Source organism: Monodelphis domestica, chromosome 2 (genome assembly GCF_027887165.1).
Source record: "Monodelphis domestica isolate mMonDom1 chromosome 2, mMonDom1.pri, whole genome shotgun sequence".
Classification (NCBI taxonomy): domain Eukaryota; kingdom Metazoa; phylum Chordata; class Mammalia; order Didelphimorphia; family Didelphidae; genus Monodelphis; species Monodelphis domestica.
The window spans coordinates 291,702,974-291,719,750 of NC_077228.1; the positions used below are offsets into that span (position 1 = coordinate 291,702,974).

A 16,777-nucleotide genomic window follows, 5' to 3' on the forward strand; every position below is an offset into this window, starting at 1 on the left:
TTAATCTGATACTTACTTACTTTGTGACCCTGGGGAAGTCACTTCACCCTGCTTGCCTTGGTTTCCTCATCTGTTAAATGAGGTAGAGAATGAAATGGCAAACCACTCCAGTATCTTTGCCAACCCCTCCCCCCAAATGTGAAAAGTTGGACTTGACTGAAAAACAACTGAACAACAATAACAACATGACTCTTGGCTCCCCCTAGCCCCATGTTGACTCAGATGATTATCACAAGAAAGTTCTACAGGTTTCATTTTTTAAATAGTATTGATCAAAGCCACTGTATTAAGATATTTCTGACATGTCATCTCATGGGAAAGCTTTGTTAGTTATTTCCCATTGGTGCTGAAGATATATATAGCATAAGGTGATTAAGGAGTTCTACCTCATCTGGTGTGTGTACTTGACCACCTCCATTGACCTATTAATTTAAATAGTTGACCTTTTTAGGTAGATGTGATGATAACTTTTTGCAGATAGTTCTCCCCACCTAACCCAATCATAATTCTTTAAAACTAAACAACCCTCCCTAAAAACCTACTCAGTTTAAATCTGCTCAATTAGACACGAGTTTATTTAGAAAAGAAAACTGAGAAGTTGAACACTCTTCTTTAAATTCATTTTAATTCTTCCAGGTGTCTTGTATCCTTTTCCTCCTCTTGGAACTCCTCCACCCTCACCCCCATCTTATTTTAGGCACTTTGTATGTATTATAGTGTGGGTAGTAACTTTGGGCTTTCTTTTGGTAGGGTGTATATCAAGCATTGGAAAAAGATTTTTACTTAAATTCAACAGATGACACTGCTATTAAAGGTAACTTTGAAATACAAATTCTGAGTGGTAATTTTAAATACAGCTGATATCACTCTTGTCTCCAAGGAAAAGGTAAAATGGTTAGTTTCCTTGGTCTTAACACTAGGAAGTAAATACTTGAGCCAGAATGTAATAGCCAAGTACGTGTTCCACTGGATTTTTTTCCCCTTTAATTTTACAGATTTAAACTGTGTACTTTTAGTGATGTTAGGCAGAAATGGGATAAGACAGTAAGATGATTGAATACAAAGGGTAGGTGATTTGAGCAATCAACCTTAAGAAGGTTTTGTGTTCTCACTTGTTTATTCTCAAAAGACATAGGTACAGTAGTCATATAAATCTTAATGGCTTTTATCACACAATCCAAACTTACTACAAAAATTAAAAGCAAATGAAACAATCACCAGTTCTGTATAATCCCTACAACTATTCTGTCCCTAGTCTTAATCTACAAATGAAGCAGCATCTATACAAATAATATTTTCTTTGTTTCTGCTCTCTCAGCTTTAGGCTTTACACCTCTGGTTTTAGAAAAACGAGCTGGAGGTGATTTAAGTGTGGAGCCTTAGATGTTGCCCAGAAATCATGAAATAGTTCCTGACTGTGTGGCATCTTGTTTACAAGATTCAGATCAGCAGAAAAATTGTGGGTTCATATTCTTGAGAAGAACTTGCCCTTTTGGAAAATGATTAAAAAAAACACTTTTAACAAATCTCAGGTCGAATATATCTATGGTATTTTATGGTGCTATCTTTGTAAATAATTTGCAACATCTCCCTTTAAATCTTAATAACAGTTCTTACCTTTGACGTGGAATATTTGTCTTCCATATTAGTCAAAATTCAGAAAGTGAACCTATGTAAATACAGTATATAAATTAGTGGAAAAAATCCTTATGACAGAAAATGCTATACATGACCTGTGTATATTATGTGATGCTCTCTACTTTAGAATGGTCTCATTTGTTAGTAATAGTTCTACTTTGTTTGGAAGTTTTGTCTTTCCTTTCTGGTGAATAAATAATTGACCACTTGTTTGAATTTGAGTATGTATAACAAGACTGAATAAAATTTTTCCTTAAAAGATGGTGGTTGTGTAGGTTGCTTTTTAATTTAAAAAAAAATTCTTAATAAAAGATTTTGAGAAATAGGTAGGTTTGACCATTTGACATTTAACTTCTTTCTGAAACAATTCCACCTCTCCATACCAATAGCCTGGTGTGATAATTCCTATTCAGTAGTCATTTGGGAGGCAGCCCATTCCACTTTTGGGTAGTTCTGATTGTCAGGAAGTGTTTCTCTTCATCCAGCCTAAATGTATCTCAGCTAAGAGTTTTTCCTTCTGGGCCAAACAAAACATTTTAATCTTGAGAATTCCTATATTTGTAGTTTAAAGGAGACTGCATTATTGAAAGCATAGAAGCTTCTGCCCCCTAATAGAGTTCTTGAAGTTTCACCTTCAAACTAGGTGTCATATTAAGTTGGAGAGGTTTCAAATGAGGGTCCAGTGATAGACTGGACCAGTTTAGTTAGGTTCAGAGAGATGCTAGGTGATGAATGAACAGGGAGGTGGGGGTGGAGCTTGGCTACTACAACTATAAGACTATTGAGGTCTTGGTGTGATTCAGTGGAAGAGAAAAGAGTACCCAACCTAGCCAGTCTTCTTTAACCTTACACTCTTTCACCTACTTTATAGTCCACTGAAATCTGTTCCACAAGACTCTCCATCTCCTAATCATTGCTTCTTGGCTGTTCCCCATACCTGAAATGTTCTCACTCATCTCCTGGCTTCCTTCAAGCCTCGAACTAAAATCCCATCTGTAAGAAGGGGCAGCTAGGGTGGCACAGTGGATAGAGGTGTAGGCTTGGAGTTGGAAGGATTTGGTTTACTCCCTGTTGCAGTATGATCCTGGATAAGTCACTTTATATACCTAACCCTTGTCCTTCTGTCTTAGAATTGTTACTAGTTCAGAAAGCAAGGGTTTAAAAAAATCTTTGTCCTTTTTAATGCTAGTTTCTATTTACTTCCCATTTACACTGTTATCTTACACATATACTGTCATTCCTTCATGTGAGTTTCTTGGGGCTAGGATTGCTTTTGTCTACCCAAGCACTTAGCATATGCCTGGCACATAGTAAGAGCTTAATAAATGTTTGTATAAATTCATTTTAGTCACATGTATGCTTGTAATTAGGAAAGAAACTACAGAATGAAATGGTAAAATAGTTGGAGCTCAGAAATATTTATTGGATTCCCTCCAGAATGATGGGCTAATCACATTTTAAATAATTAGGTATACTATGCATGTATTACTCTTTAATAAGTAGGATATGATAGTTAGCATTAAATGATTTTCCTTTGATTTAAATGGCAATTTAAGATCTTGTTTATGCTCCATGGTTCTTGCTGGAAAAGAGACCTTGGACTGACTAAATAGAAGAGGCTTAAACAGCTTCTTAAGACCACAAAACAGACAGGTCCACTATACCCACTAACCTCCCACTGTAAAGACCAGGACTCCGTTAAACTCTCCCAGCATTCCCCTCCAAATAACTTCTACATCTGAAATCAAATTTAGTAGAGGCAAAGTCAACAAATGGAAGGAAGCATTTTCCAACATAAGACAACTTAGGAGGTTTGTGGGAGCAGTGTTAACACTGGTGGGCACAGGGCTAGAGGGTTGCAGGAGCATCAGCTCTGTTGAATGTCAGTAAGCACATGGCATCAGAGTGCATGGAAACACATGGAAAATCCAACCTTTGTGACTCTTGGATGCAGTGAAATGCAGCAGGGTTGTGAAGGAGCTCCAGAGTTGGCAATCAGAACATCTGGGTCATGTAAGACTTGGACAAAGTCATTCATGCCTGTACCTCATTTTGAAAAAAATGAACTTTTATTGATATCTTTTGTTTTTACATCACCTACATTTTTTCCCTTAAAAAAAGTAAAAAAAGTTCAGCAATACACTGAAAGTTGGCTTTCTTCTGTGCACTCTCCAAGGTGTCAGAGGGGAAGATGGCTTCTCATATTATTGTAGGGGGCCAATCTTGGAGATTTAAATTTCATAACACTCAGCCTCAGTTGCTTTGCTATTTTCATTTTTATCGTTGTCATTGCATTGTGTTTTTCTGATTCCTTATATTTGCATCAGTTCATATATGTCTTCTCATACTTCAGTAGTCACCATTGTTTTCATCATTCATGTTCCAATTCATTCCTCTACCACTTCTTGTTTAAGCCATTCCCAATCAATGGCTATCTTTGTTTTCTGGACCTAATTTTAAAAAGAACAGGTTGGGCTACAGGATATCCAAGGTTCCTTCTGTTTTGATAATTCTACATATGTATTTTTCTTTTCCTACACTCCTCATCACCTTCAATCTTCTTAATTTTTTTCCCTCTCTAATTGGGATCAAAATATCCTTAAGAAATACTGGCGTGAAAGTGAAGCTACAAAGAGCAGTTTTCTGGTAAGGATCTAGAATCCAGTATAGAGTGTATTTGTGTTCGCATGTCATCATATAATTTTACATATAATTTTTTAATTTTAAGTTTTAAAAGAAAACTAAGAAAACTTTATTTTCATAGAATTCTTGAATATATACAATCATCTTGAAAGTCTTTTCCTTGTTCAGTCTTTTTCCATTATGGAACCCTTTGCTCAGAAAATAGAATGTGCTGTTTTCTTTTTCTTGCTAGAATGATGTTAAAGGAGCAGCAAAAGCAACCTTTAGCTGCATACTCTAGCTGCCTTTCTCCCTATTTTTCATATTCCTCCTCTGGGCTGTTAAGTGTCAGATTGTCATTAGTTTGGGGGTAATGATAGTACCACCTGGGATACCCACAATGGCACTTTCTCCATGATCCTTGGATCAAAAGTATTTAGTGTCCATTGAAATGTAAAAGGAAGTAAGTGTGAATACTACCTCCATTCCCATCCCTCACTCCCCCTCTTTCTCTCTTCATAAACAAGATGATATATACCCTTTATTTTTGTAGAGGGGCACCCCCCCAGCCCTTCATCAGAAAAAATGCTGATGATGTAGAAACCTTTGTTTTATAAACATTAATATTCCAAAAGGTGAAAGTAATAAAAATACAGGCTACTATGATTTTATACACTGAAATCCTTTGAATTTAAACATCATAAACCTCAGCCACTTTAATCAAAATGAATCTTAACCGATGATTATAGCATAGTCTATATTTTCAAAAGTACATGGGCAATAGTTAAAAATAAACAACTATGGTCTCGGTGAAACATAATTTAGTTTTTTAAAAAATGGGTTGGTCGACACTGCACATTTCTTTATTCCAGGTACTCAGAAAGATAGGTAATTGAGGCAGCATTGCTATCTCGAATGAGGTTTATATCTTCACCTTCAATTAAAGGGTCCCATTGATTAAAATTTCTCTGAAGACCTAAGCAGAAAAATACAAATGTGCAAAATTTTTTGATTAGAGAATTGGAGGTATTAGTGACTAGAAATTTCAAGTAAAAAGACTGAAAATCTTAAAAGAAAAACAGTTTCAAAGAGTCTCAATAGAAAATGGTTAAGAAATGGTGTCAGTGGATAGCTGCTATTCCACAGGGAGCTGGAGTGGTTTAAGGACTCCGCATACAATTAACCCCAATATAAATTTCATCCTTTTGGGATTAATGTATATATTATGTGATAAAATACTACTAATGCTGCTGTACTGTAAGCAGGTATATGCATATACATACAACACATATATAGGTTTATTTGTCTATCTGTGATTGTAGATTTGTGATTTCTTCAGCATAGGGAACTTTTTGATGATATTTCTGGGGTGTGAGACTATATGTATACTATGTGCTATTATATGGCATAATACAGTTTAATATGTGCATGTGCTCCAGGCCACTTATATGTCAGTGACAGATATTGCACAGTAAAATTTTAATGTGCTGCTAATATTACCTAGTTTTCATTTCTACCTTGATTTGGTAGCTTTCCTAGTTTAGACAAAAAGTATATTGTGAAATTATAAGCCATTCTATCAGAGGTTTCTTAAAGAGAACTGAAACTTGAAAATAGGCCACCCTAGCTTGGGGTTAAATATTGACTTTTTGATGAAAGAACCTAATTAATAGTTTCTTACCTAAATGCTTTTGCAAGAAAGCTAATGAAGCTTTGTTGCTCAGATCAATGGCTAAATTCGAATCAATATCTCCTTTTAATGAGAACATGTACGCAAGTATTCTACCAGTCACAAAAGTAAAATCAGGAAAGTTCTGATGGACTGATCCCCTGAAAAGAAAAAAGACATAGAAATGATCACATGGTAGGCTCAGAGTACTTGGTTGTCAATGCTATAGCACGTCAAGGTAACAAAGGATGCTATATAACGATGGATCTAGGAGATGAATGCCATGACTGACAGGACAGTATAAGTGAGCTCCAAGTCAGGGAGCTGATTCTCCTCGGCTAATGTATTTTATAACCAAAGTAGTGTCATGAATAAGATGCCTTTGGGGCTTTAAAATTGTACATACCCTTTGATCCAGCAATACCACTTCTAGGTCTGTATCCCAAAGAAATTAAATTTTTTAAAAAAGGAAAAAAGTTATTTGTATAAAAATGTTTATAGCTGCTCATTTTGTGGTAGCAAAGAAATGGAAATTTGAGGAGTTGTCTGAACAAGTTGTATATGCTTATAATGGAATACTACTGTGCTATAACAAATAATGAGAATGATTTCAGAAAATCCTGGACCTGTCTGAACTGATGCAAAGTGAAATGAGCAGAACCCAGAGGAATATTGTACGCAGTAATAGAAATAATGTATGATGAACAATTGTGAATGCCTTAGCTATTTTTAGCAATACGGGTATCTAAGACAATCCCCAAGCACTAATCATGATGAAAAACACCATTTGCTTCCTGAAAAAGAACTGATGGAGCTTGAATACAGACTGAAACATACTATATTTTGCTTCATTCCAGTTCTCTCCCACAAAATAACTAAGATGGAAGAATATTTTACATGATTGTACATGCAAAATCTGTTACAGATTTCTTAATGGCTCAGGGAGGTAGGAGGGAATTTGGCTCAAAAAATTTTTAATAGATTAAAATTGTTTTTACATATAATTGAGGAAAAAATATCTTTAAAAAGTAAAGTTTAGTTAAAAAAATAGATGTCTTTGGTTGGTTGGGCTTGCTGGTATTTGCCTATAATAATCTGAGGAGAGCAGATCTCTTGAGCCTGGGATTTCTGAATGCAATGGACTAGAAATAGGGTTGATCAAAGCTCCTCTGTTAGTCAGTAGTGAGTTAGTGAGTAAACCCCACACATCCAGCCAGGACAAGGTAAAGAGATTCAGGCTTGATAAGGTGGAAGCTGAGGAGAAGGAACAAGCATTTATTAAACACCTACTGTGCTCCAGGCACCATGCTAAGTGCTTCACAAATACCTTCTATCATCCAACAGCCCTGGGAGGGTAGGAGTTTAGAATTGAGAAAACAGACAGACAGAAGTTAAGTGACTTTCCAGAATTACACAGCTAGAAAGTAACTGAGGCAGGACTGAGCTCAGGTCTTCCTGACCCCAAGGGCCAGAGCTCTCACCACTGCACCATCTGACTGCTGATAGGGAGACAGACATGAGAAACACATGACATGACAGACTGAAAGAAAGGTAGGTCGCCACTTCCCAGCTGTGTGACCCTGGGCAAGTCACTTGACCCCCATTGCCTAGCCCTTACCACTCTTCTGCCTTGGAGCCACTACACAGTATTGACTCCAAGATGGAAGGTAAGGGTTTAAAATAAAAAAAAAAGTAGGTAATTTCCAGTAACCAATGACTTGCTCACCTTTTGAGAGAATATGAGAAAAATTAAGTAAAATGATATTTTTTAGACTTAACCAAAATTCATTTCAAAGATCACCTTACCAAATAAATTGGAAGGGAAAAAACCCTCCTATACCAAACCCTCAATCTGGAGGCACATCAGATATAATTTAAAAGAAAAAAAATACTGTATTACAAAAATGAATAATGTGGAATATAAGTTTTGATTGATAATATATGTATAACCGAATATATGTAATATTGCTTGTCAACCTGGGAGGGCGGAGGTAAGGAGGGAGACAACATGAATCATGTAACCTTAGAAAATTCATGTGTCGATTTATTGAAATAAAATAAAGAACATTTAAAAAGAGAAAATAAGAAACAAATAGGTTCTGTCTAGAATTTTTTCCCCCATAATCAACAAAAGATGAAGTCTTAACTGATCTAACCATTAGAGTTATGCTGTGGCCATCAATGTGTCTCAAAAGTTTTATTTTTTTCCTCTTGCCCCAAGCCTTAAAGTTTTAGAGAAAATTAAATAGAACTACTTTGTCATACTTACTTGATTGTGATCATTTTCCTTTCTTTATCAGGTAAGTAGAATTTTTTCATTCTCAGGATATTTTCTGCAGTCTGGAATCTTTCAGAGTTGATAAAGAAGAGAGGCTGGGGAACTCTACAGTACAACTCTTCACTTAAGGGAATCATCCACGCATCCAGGGCAATGCCACATCTGGGAACATTTCATTAACAATAAAAAAAACAAAACAACAAAAAGATCTTGTACCTTAATTGACAGGAGAGTCAGTTCAGAATTCCATTATACATGTGGTCCTGGTGTTAGGAGATAAGGATGACAGTCATTTTAATGACTTTGGGGTTATTTAGCAAGATAGATTAGATTTACTATGGGAAATATTTGCTAAATGGAAGCTACTATGGAGAGAGATCTGGGAGCCTGAAGTTAGGAGACCAAATCTGATCTCAGACACCAGCCATGTGACCCTAGCTGAGCAAGTCACTTCATCCTTTTTGCCTCAGTTTCCTCACTTATAAAAACTAGAAATGAAAATGGCAAATCATTCCACTAGTTTTGCTAAGAGAACCCCAAATGGGGTCATGAAGAGTCAGACATGACTAAAATAACTATCAGCAACAATGGAAGATATGAGTTTACCTTCCTCCTCAAGATAACCCATACTAAGTTTATAATCTTCATAACAAATCTTTGCCAGAATTCATAGAATTGAGAATTCACAATTATCAATAATTAACATTCATAAAATGTTAGAGAGCTTAGAAGGGCTCTTAGTTAGAAGGGATCTTAGAGATCTCTCATCCTTATTTTTATAGAAGATAGAGATTTCTTTCTTAAACCTTTACCTTCCATCTTGGAATCAATTCCAAGGCAGAAGAGTGGTAAGGCCTAGGCAATGGGGTTAAGTGACTTGTCCAAGATCTCACAAGTAGGAGTGTCTGATATAGAGCATTTTAATGATTTTTTGGAGGACACAGAGCTAGTTAATGGCAAAGCTAGAAGCCAGAACCCAAGTCTTTTGATTCCTAGTTTCAGAGGCAAGTTTAGAAAAAGGCCTCATCATTGTAAAATAGGTAATATTCATTGAGAAACCATTATAGAAAAATAGTAACTGGTAGAAGCTTTACTGTATAAAATCTACCTAGAATAGAAATGTGTAGCTGTGGAGATTATATTTAAAGAATGGGAGAAAAAGTTGTATAATGCTATTTAGTCCACATACACAAGGATGCAGTTGACTCAACATAAAAAATCAGCAAGTTAAGCCTGGAGCTATAATCCCAGCTCTGACTAAGTATGAGACCCAAGTCTGAATTTCCTCATTTCTAAAATAGGGTTAAGATGGAAGGAGATCAAACCGATAGGCTGTGACATATTGCTGGCAGACATGGTACAGAAGTCCCTCTTGGAATTCTATGGGTAAGCCCAGTAGTTGCTATCTGCACAGAGCAACAGTCTTTTAGAATTTTCTGGCCAGAATGACAGTTGCTGGAGAAGAGACAGGGAGGCAACCTGGCTGAAATTAAAACTGTTTTCTTCCCAGACTGTCTCACCTCTTTCCTGTTAAGGAAATGGGAATGCTGGAGAGACTGGCCTCAACTAAGGAGTATGATAAATCCTAAACTGGGTTTCTGACCATGTTAGGTGAGAGTTTAACTGAGAGACCTGGGGAAAGATGACAAAATTCAAGGTGATGTAACAGGGTTGAGAAGATTTCTGAAGATGAAAGCAGATGAGAAAAGTTGAAGAAAAAGTCAAAAAAGCAGCTCTGATCTCAGCATAGGATCCTGTCCTTCCTGGTACAGTCAGGCTGAGGAGAGAGATTTTCTTCAGTCAATAGCTGAGAGGAACCTAACTGAGAAGCTCATTGAAGCAAGCTTCACAGTTATTAAAACTGAGGATGTTGATTGAGGAGAGCTACTACCTTCTTTTACAGGCAGAGGCTTACCAGTCACAGCATCTCCAATAGACTGAAGGACTAGACTGAGCTGCAGGTGTTTCTGAAGTGGCCTTCTAGGGACTAGAGCTGAAGCACATAAGGAGGCAGAAAAAATGCAGGCTGAGAAAGGTAATTTCTCCTTTAGGGGAAAGGCTTATCAGAGTACTCCCTACCCGCAGCTGGATGCTGGAATTGTCTAAAAAAATCTGAGGAAAAAGCTGTGCCTGCAGAATCCCTAGTTGTGGCACACAAGGCATTAGGGGACTGAAAATAGATTTGGTGGCCATGGAGAGCAAAATGTGGAGGATAAAAGTGAAAAGCAAAGATACTTGGCAGAGAATAGAGCTGAACACTTGGCAGAGCCCAGAGAGGAAAGCCACATCGAGCACACAGAAGTGTCAGCAACATCTGTGGAAGACACCCAGAGCTTTGGAGTTTTGGAGGTATAACTTTGTCCCTTCAATGCAAGTTTCCTGGCTATGGGTGGATGTCCCATCTGTGATGGCTATTAAAGGTATACTCTCCACTGTATATGTACTTGTGGGAGACCGAGTTTAACATTTTAGGGGCAGAAGAGAGGGGAAATCAGGGAGCCAGGTGACAACAGTGGATAGAAGGCTGGGTCTGGAGTTAGGAAGACCTGAGTTCAAATGTGACTTTAGACACTAACCTTGTTCTGGGCAATTCACTTAACCCTGTTTTCTCATCTGTAAAATGAGCTGGAGAAAAGAAAAGGAAACTACTCCAATATTTTTGCTAAGAAAACCCCAAATGGGGTCACAACATCAGGCATGACTGAAAAACTCAATAAAAGAGGAGGAAATGCTATATTATTATGTGATTTAAATAGCTATTAATTAAATGTCACTATTATGAACTTGAACTAAGTGTGGTTTAGCAGACCGATAGAAAATAAAATGCCTTGGGGATGGAGTTCACTAATTCAGTTTAGACTACCAACTGTATGGAATCTGGAGAGTTAACTGGGTAGACCTAGTGAGGGGGTTCCACAGATGCTACAAACACAAACCCATCCTGGTACCATAAGGTGTAGAGACTACGGGTCCAACCCCCTCATTTTCTAGGTGAAGAAACTGAGGCAGAGGTAGGTTAGTTTTACCTTGCCAGGGTTTCTTAAGATCTGAAAAGAACTTATTGATTCTAAATCTAATGCCCTGTTATATCATATTCCTATACAACTTTAAAATCTGAAGTCTTTTAAATATTTTTACATGTACAAGGTAAGCATTACATTACTCTTACCACTGTAGCCAGTAAATCTATAGAAAAAATATGATGAATTTCCTATGTTAAGCAGCAAAACAAGGTAACAAAGGATGTTGAATAACAATCTTTTGGGGCATGCTTAAGAACAGGGTGCTGTTTTCCATATAGTACTAAATAAAGACTGAGGATAGACTATAAAATTTCATGATTACTTTTCAAATCCTTACCATCTGTCTTAGAATCAGTACTGTGTACTGTATTGTTAAGTGACTTGTCTAGGATGGTCACACAGCTTAGGGAATTTCTGAGGCCAGAACCTGTGGACTCTAGGTCTGGCTCTCAATCTACTAAGCCACCTATCTGCCCCCCACCCCCGGCCATAATTAAATCACAATATTTACAAAAATTTATATTATCTCCTCGCCTTATTTTCCTTACCGGAATCTGTCGTCTTCACTAAGAGACTGAATAACTGTGGCTCCACCAAAGGAATGTCCCATTACTGCTATTTTATTTTTATCAATTGTATCCTGTGTAGAAAGCAAGATATGACATTTAAAGTAGAGAAAAAACATGAAATGGTTTCATTATTCACATAGTTATTTATTCAGTGATCATTTTTTAATCAGCTTGATTTCTTTATTTTCCCTAAAAAACAAAAAACAAAAACAAAAACAAACCTTTGCATCTGTCTTAGAATCAATGTTATGTATTGGTCCCAAGGCAGAAGAGTGGTAAGGGCTAAGCATGCTGGTCAAGTGACTTGCCCAGGATCATACCACTAGGAAGTATTTGAGGCCATATTTGAACCCAGGACCCTCCTGTCTCTAGGCCTGGCTCTCAGTTCACTGAGCCATCTAGCTACACCCAACTTGATTTATAATTTTTAAAAATATGTTGAAGACTTGTGAGAATACATAATTTGCTTTTACTTACTTACCTTGATAAATTTAGTGATCCTTCATTTCTCATGAATTCAAGTCATCTCCATGCCAATGACTTCTGAATTTGCATCATCAGCTCTAATCTCTGTCCTAGGCACTAATCTTATATCACTATCTTCAAAACTCAGCCTAAGAACACTGATCCCACCTATACCCTCCCAACATACACACACAAATCCTTTTCTCTTTTTATATTTCCTTATTTCTGTTGAAAGAACCACTGTCCATATCCAGTTGTCCAAAGTGTTGAACCTGGGCATCTAGATGGAAGGTGGTACCTACAACAGAAATAAGAAAAACTTTATTCTCTCTCACCGCATCTAATCCATTTCCAAGGCTCATCAGTCCAATCTCCACATCTCTCATTTCTAAACTTTGTTCTCCACTCAGTTACCACTTTAATTCAAACTCCCTGCTTTTAATCTCTTCCCTCACCAATCTACCCTCCACTCAGAGGCCAAGGTCATCTCCATTAAAGCACAGGAGTGTCCAAGCAACCCCTTTACTCCCATTCAAGAATTTTCAGTGGCTTTTCATTGCATCCAGGCTCAAATGCAAACTCCTGACTTTAGGATTTAAAACCATTTACAATCTTGCTATACACGCTTCCTTTCCTCCTTCCCTCTCTTCTCCCTTTCCTTCAGTCTTCCTTCCCTTCTCTTCCCCTTTTTCCTTCATTCCTTTCTCCCTTCTGTCTTGATATCAATTCTAAGACAGATGAGTGGTAAAGGTTAGGCAATTGGGGTTAAGGAATTTACCCAGGATTGCACAGCTAAGAAGTGTCCAAGGCCAAATTTGAACCCAGATTGTCCTACCCTCCAGGCCTGGTACTCAACCTACCCAGCTACCCCTTCCAACCAACTTTTTCAACTTTAATACTCTTCTGTTCAATTTTGATATACTCTTCTATTTCTCTTGCTAGTTCCTGAGCATAGACCATATTTCCCTCTTCCATAAGTCCATGTCCCCCCCCCCCCCCCCCCCCCCCCCCCCCCCCCCCCCCCCCCCATGTTTAGAGTGCTCTTCCTCTTCATCCCCACCCTCTCAGCTCCCTTGGTTTTTCTTCAAGGCTCAGCTCAGGTGCTGCTTCCTAGAAAACACCTTTCTTCATCCTACTAGTTGTCAAGAGTTCGTTCCTTCTTCAAATCATTTTGTCTTTGATTTTATGTTTAAATGTATGTTAGGGCAAGGTCTTTTAGAACAGGGACTGAATTTTGGTCTTGCCTTTGCATTCCCAGGGCCTTGGCTCAAGGTTGGTATTTAGTAAACACTTGTTAAATGAATCATCTCCCACCAAATATCTCTCATATCTCCCAGAGCTTTGTCCTGAGCCTTCTTCTAGGAAGTGATGAGAGCACCAACAGAGAAGGTGCAAGCACAAGATGATTTGAAGAAGGAAAGAACTCTTAACAACTCTCAGGATGAGGAAAGGTATTTACTAGGGGGTAGCACCTGAGCTAAGCCTTGAAGGAAATCATACCCCTGGCCTTTATCCTTCCTTGTGCTCAAGTTCAACATCTTTAATTGTCTATTAGCTCTCTCCACCAAAGCATCTCACTGGCATCTCAAAGTTGTTGAATCATTTCAAGTTGTGCCTAACTCTTTGTAATGCCTTGTGGGGTTTTCTTTTATTATTAATTTATTTAGAATATTTTCCATGGTTACATGATTCATGTTCTTTCCCTTCCCTCTTCCCTCTCCCTCTTTTTGGGATTTTCTTGGCAAAGATACAAAGTAGTCTGCCATTGCCTTCTCCAGCTCATTTTATAAATGAAGAACTAAGGCAAACATGGTTAAGTGACTTGCCAGGGTCACTTGACTAGTATTTTAGGTCAAATTTGAACTCAGAAAGCTAAGTCAACCTAACTTCAGGACTGATATTCTATCCCCATCTCAAACTTAGCTGAAATTAATCTGAATTCACTACAAAATGAACTTGTCATCTTCCAAATTAATTTGAATATTGAAGTTATCTTATTTTATTGAATTGAAGTTATCTGAATTTATTAAAAGTGGAAATTGGCTGAAATTTCTGAAAACTAAAATTATCTTCTACCCTAAACTTGAGCTTCCTTCTAGTTTTCCTATTTCTGCTCAGGGAGGGTAATATAATCTTGAGCATCGATCCAAAGTTTGTAACCTTAGAATCATCCTTGAATTTTCCCTTTACCTTTCCCCCTTTGACCCCATCTTCCTTCCCCATCTAACTAATAGTTGTCAAACCTTAGACTTCTACTTCCATAAAATCTCTTACCTTCTCTCCATTTACATGTCCTACCACCTTAGTTTAGGGTGACATCACCTCTCACCTACCTCTTCTAAGCTGCTTCATTTCTCGGTCTTTCCTGCTCTAGTCTGTCCCTTTACACAACTACCAAAAGCATCTTCCTAAGACATGGCTCTGATCATGCCACCTCAGAAATCTTCTGTTACTCACTATTAAAGCTAAGGGGGAAAAACCCTCCAAAAAAACTTCAGCCTGGAATTCAAGGTCCATGTCAATCACCCTCTGATGTCCAGTTTCATTTCACCTTTATCCCCCTTCAGAGATGCCACTGTTCTAGAATTCCATTTCCTGTCTCTGCATTTTCACAAACCTCCTTTGTGCCTGGAATGTGCTCACTCCTATTTCAATTCAATTCAAGCATTTATTAAGCATCTAGTGTAAACCTGGGTGTAAGCCCTATCTAAATACCTGTTAGGAGAGGCAATGTGGAGTTGTGGATAGAAAACCTGCCTCAAAAAACAAAGGCCCAGATTCAAGTTCTACCCTTAGTACCTACTGGCTGTGGGACACTGACTTTGAGCTAGTCAGTGTTTGTAGTAATTCTCTAAGATAATAAATTGCAAGGAAAGACCTGATATGCCTTAGTAGTTGTTTCCTCACCAGGGAGCTTTCTATAGACTTTGAGCTCCTTGAATGTATGGGATTTTCTTTTGCCTTTTCTTTGAACCTCCAGCACTTAGCAGAGTGCCTGACATATAGCAGTAGGAGCCTAATAAATGTCTGTTGACTAACTACAGATATGGCCTCTCACTTCTGTACAGGTAATATGATAATAGTATATGCAAATAAGGAATGACACTGGCCTCCTGGCTGTTCCACAAATGAGATGCTTCATCTCTTGGCTTTGGGTGTTTTCTCTGGTTCTCTCCCATGCCTTGGAATGTTCTGTCTCCCTTACCTTGGCCAACTGGTTTTTCTGGCTTCTTTCTAGTCCCAAATAAAATATCTTCTACAGGAAGCCTTTCCTGGCCTTCTAAATTCTAATACTGTCCCCACTTTGATTATTTCCTACTTGTCCTGTACATAGCTCCTCTGTACAGACTTGTTTTGAGATTGTGTGCTCCTAGAAGACAAGACCACCCAGGTGAAGGTCTTTTGCCTCTTTCTGCTCCCCCAGTGTTTAGCACAGTGGTCCAGGACAGATCAGGCATTTGATAAACATTTATTAACTGACTTAATTAAAAGAAAAAGTGGCTTTATTGTCTCACCTTTAGTTGGTTCAAGTCAAATGTGGAATCCAAGACGTTCTTCACTGTTTTTCCACCATTAATATCAAGAATCAAATTAAGAGCTTTAGAGCATTCTTCCGCTCTTTGAAGTACCTGGGCAAAGTTATAAGAAGGAAACAACACTATTTCACATAAATGGAACAATATAAAAGCTATAATTCTTTGCTTGAAATTCAGAAAAACGTGGGGCCACCCAACTGATTGTTTCTAAATAGTATGTAGTTAATGAACTTTCTAAAATAAAAGTACCTTGTACAACAAATTAGAGGCAATATGGCTTATTGGAGAAAGAAAAGAGTAAGCCTCAGAATCAATAAATCCTGAATTTAAATCCTACCTCTGACATAGATTAGCTGTGTGACCAATGGCAAGCCATTTTATCTTTAAGCATCCTAGGCAACTCTCTAAGGTAAAGTAATGTACAGATTAATTGCTGATCTGCCTCAGGGGAGAGAGTTTCCACACTGGTACTACCTTCCATGGATGAAATCACAGATCTAGACCCCAAAGAGAAAGTTTCCAATAAGTATAGTACCATCTGCCAATGTTTGGGTTACTTTTGTATTATAAAATGGAAATTTTATTATATAAGGTTTAAAATTTTAATTTCATTTTATTATATATAATTGATACATAACATATTTATTATATATTTATGAATATGCATATATTTACATATTGAACATAGATAAATATCTATTTGGCCATAGTGAATAGCTGATGGGAGCATATTTCTATAAAATATTTTGTACTTCTACAACTTATTGCAACAGATTTCTTATCTGTTGATGTTGAAACTATAATACATATTATTTAATTATTGGCACTATTTACAGCACAATTGAGAATGCCTTTTAAAAAAATCCTTACTTTCTTCACATTAGCATTTTTATCATAACTATTAGTAAAAATATATAATTATCTTAGAATAAGGAGTGCCTATTGGACATTTTCTCCACTGTATTGTTTTTTTTTCC

General features: G+C 37.4%; 2 protein-coding genes across 8 annotated transcripts in view; one reads left to right on the plus strand and one right to left on the minus strand.

Annotated features, from left to right (window-relative positions):
• TDRD6 (tudor domain containing 6) overlaps nt 1-16,777 on the plus strand; it is a 44,761-nt gene that overhangs the window by 8,723 nt on the left and 19,261 nt on the right. The window contains exons 3-4 of one of the 6 annotated variants that reach the window (XR_008916558.1): nt 751-814; nt 1,319-1,392. The exons of 2 other annotated variants lie outside the window; for them this stretch is intronic. Coding sequence is in view for 2 of the 4 variants with exons in the window: in XM_056818356.1 (XP_056674334.1) it covers nt 751-814; nt 1,319-1,383 (129 nt within the window). In the remaining 2 variants the exon portion in view is untranslated. Of the gene's footprint in view, nt 1-750; nt 815-1,318; nt 2,536-16,777 lie in introns of those variants that run through there. 3 more of the 6 variants (XM_056818356.1, XM_056818361.1, XM_056818358.1) reach the window with 3 other exon arrangements.
• Nucleotides 4,999-16,777, minus strand: part of PLA2G7 (phospholipase A2 group VII) — a 33,262-nt gene continuing 21,483 nt past the window's right edge. For both annotated transcript variants that reach the window (XM_007484022.3, XM_056818362.1), the window contains exons 7-11: nt 15,780-15,893; nt 11,779-11,870; nt 8,199-8,369; nt 5,942-6,090; nt 4,999-5,236 (exon numbers count right to left, since the gene is read on the minus strand). In XM_007484022.3, the coding sequence (XP_007484084.1) occupies nt 5,124-5,236; nt 5,942-6,090; nt 8,199-8,369; nt 11,779-11,870; nt 15,780-15,893 (639 nt within the window). In that variant the 3' untranslated portion in view covers nt 4,999-5,123. The remainder of the gene's footprint in view (nt 5,237-5,941; nt 6,091-8,198; nt 8,370-11,778; nt 11,871-15,779; nt 15,894-16,777) is intronic.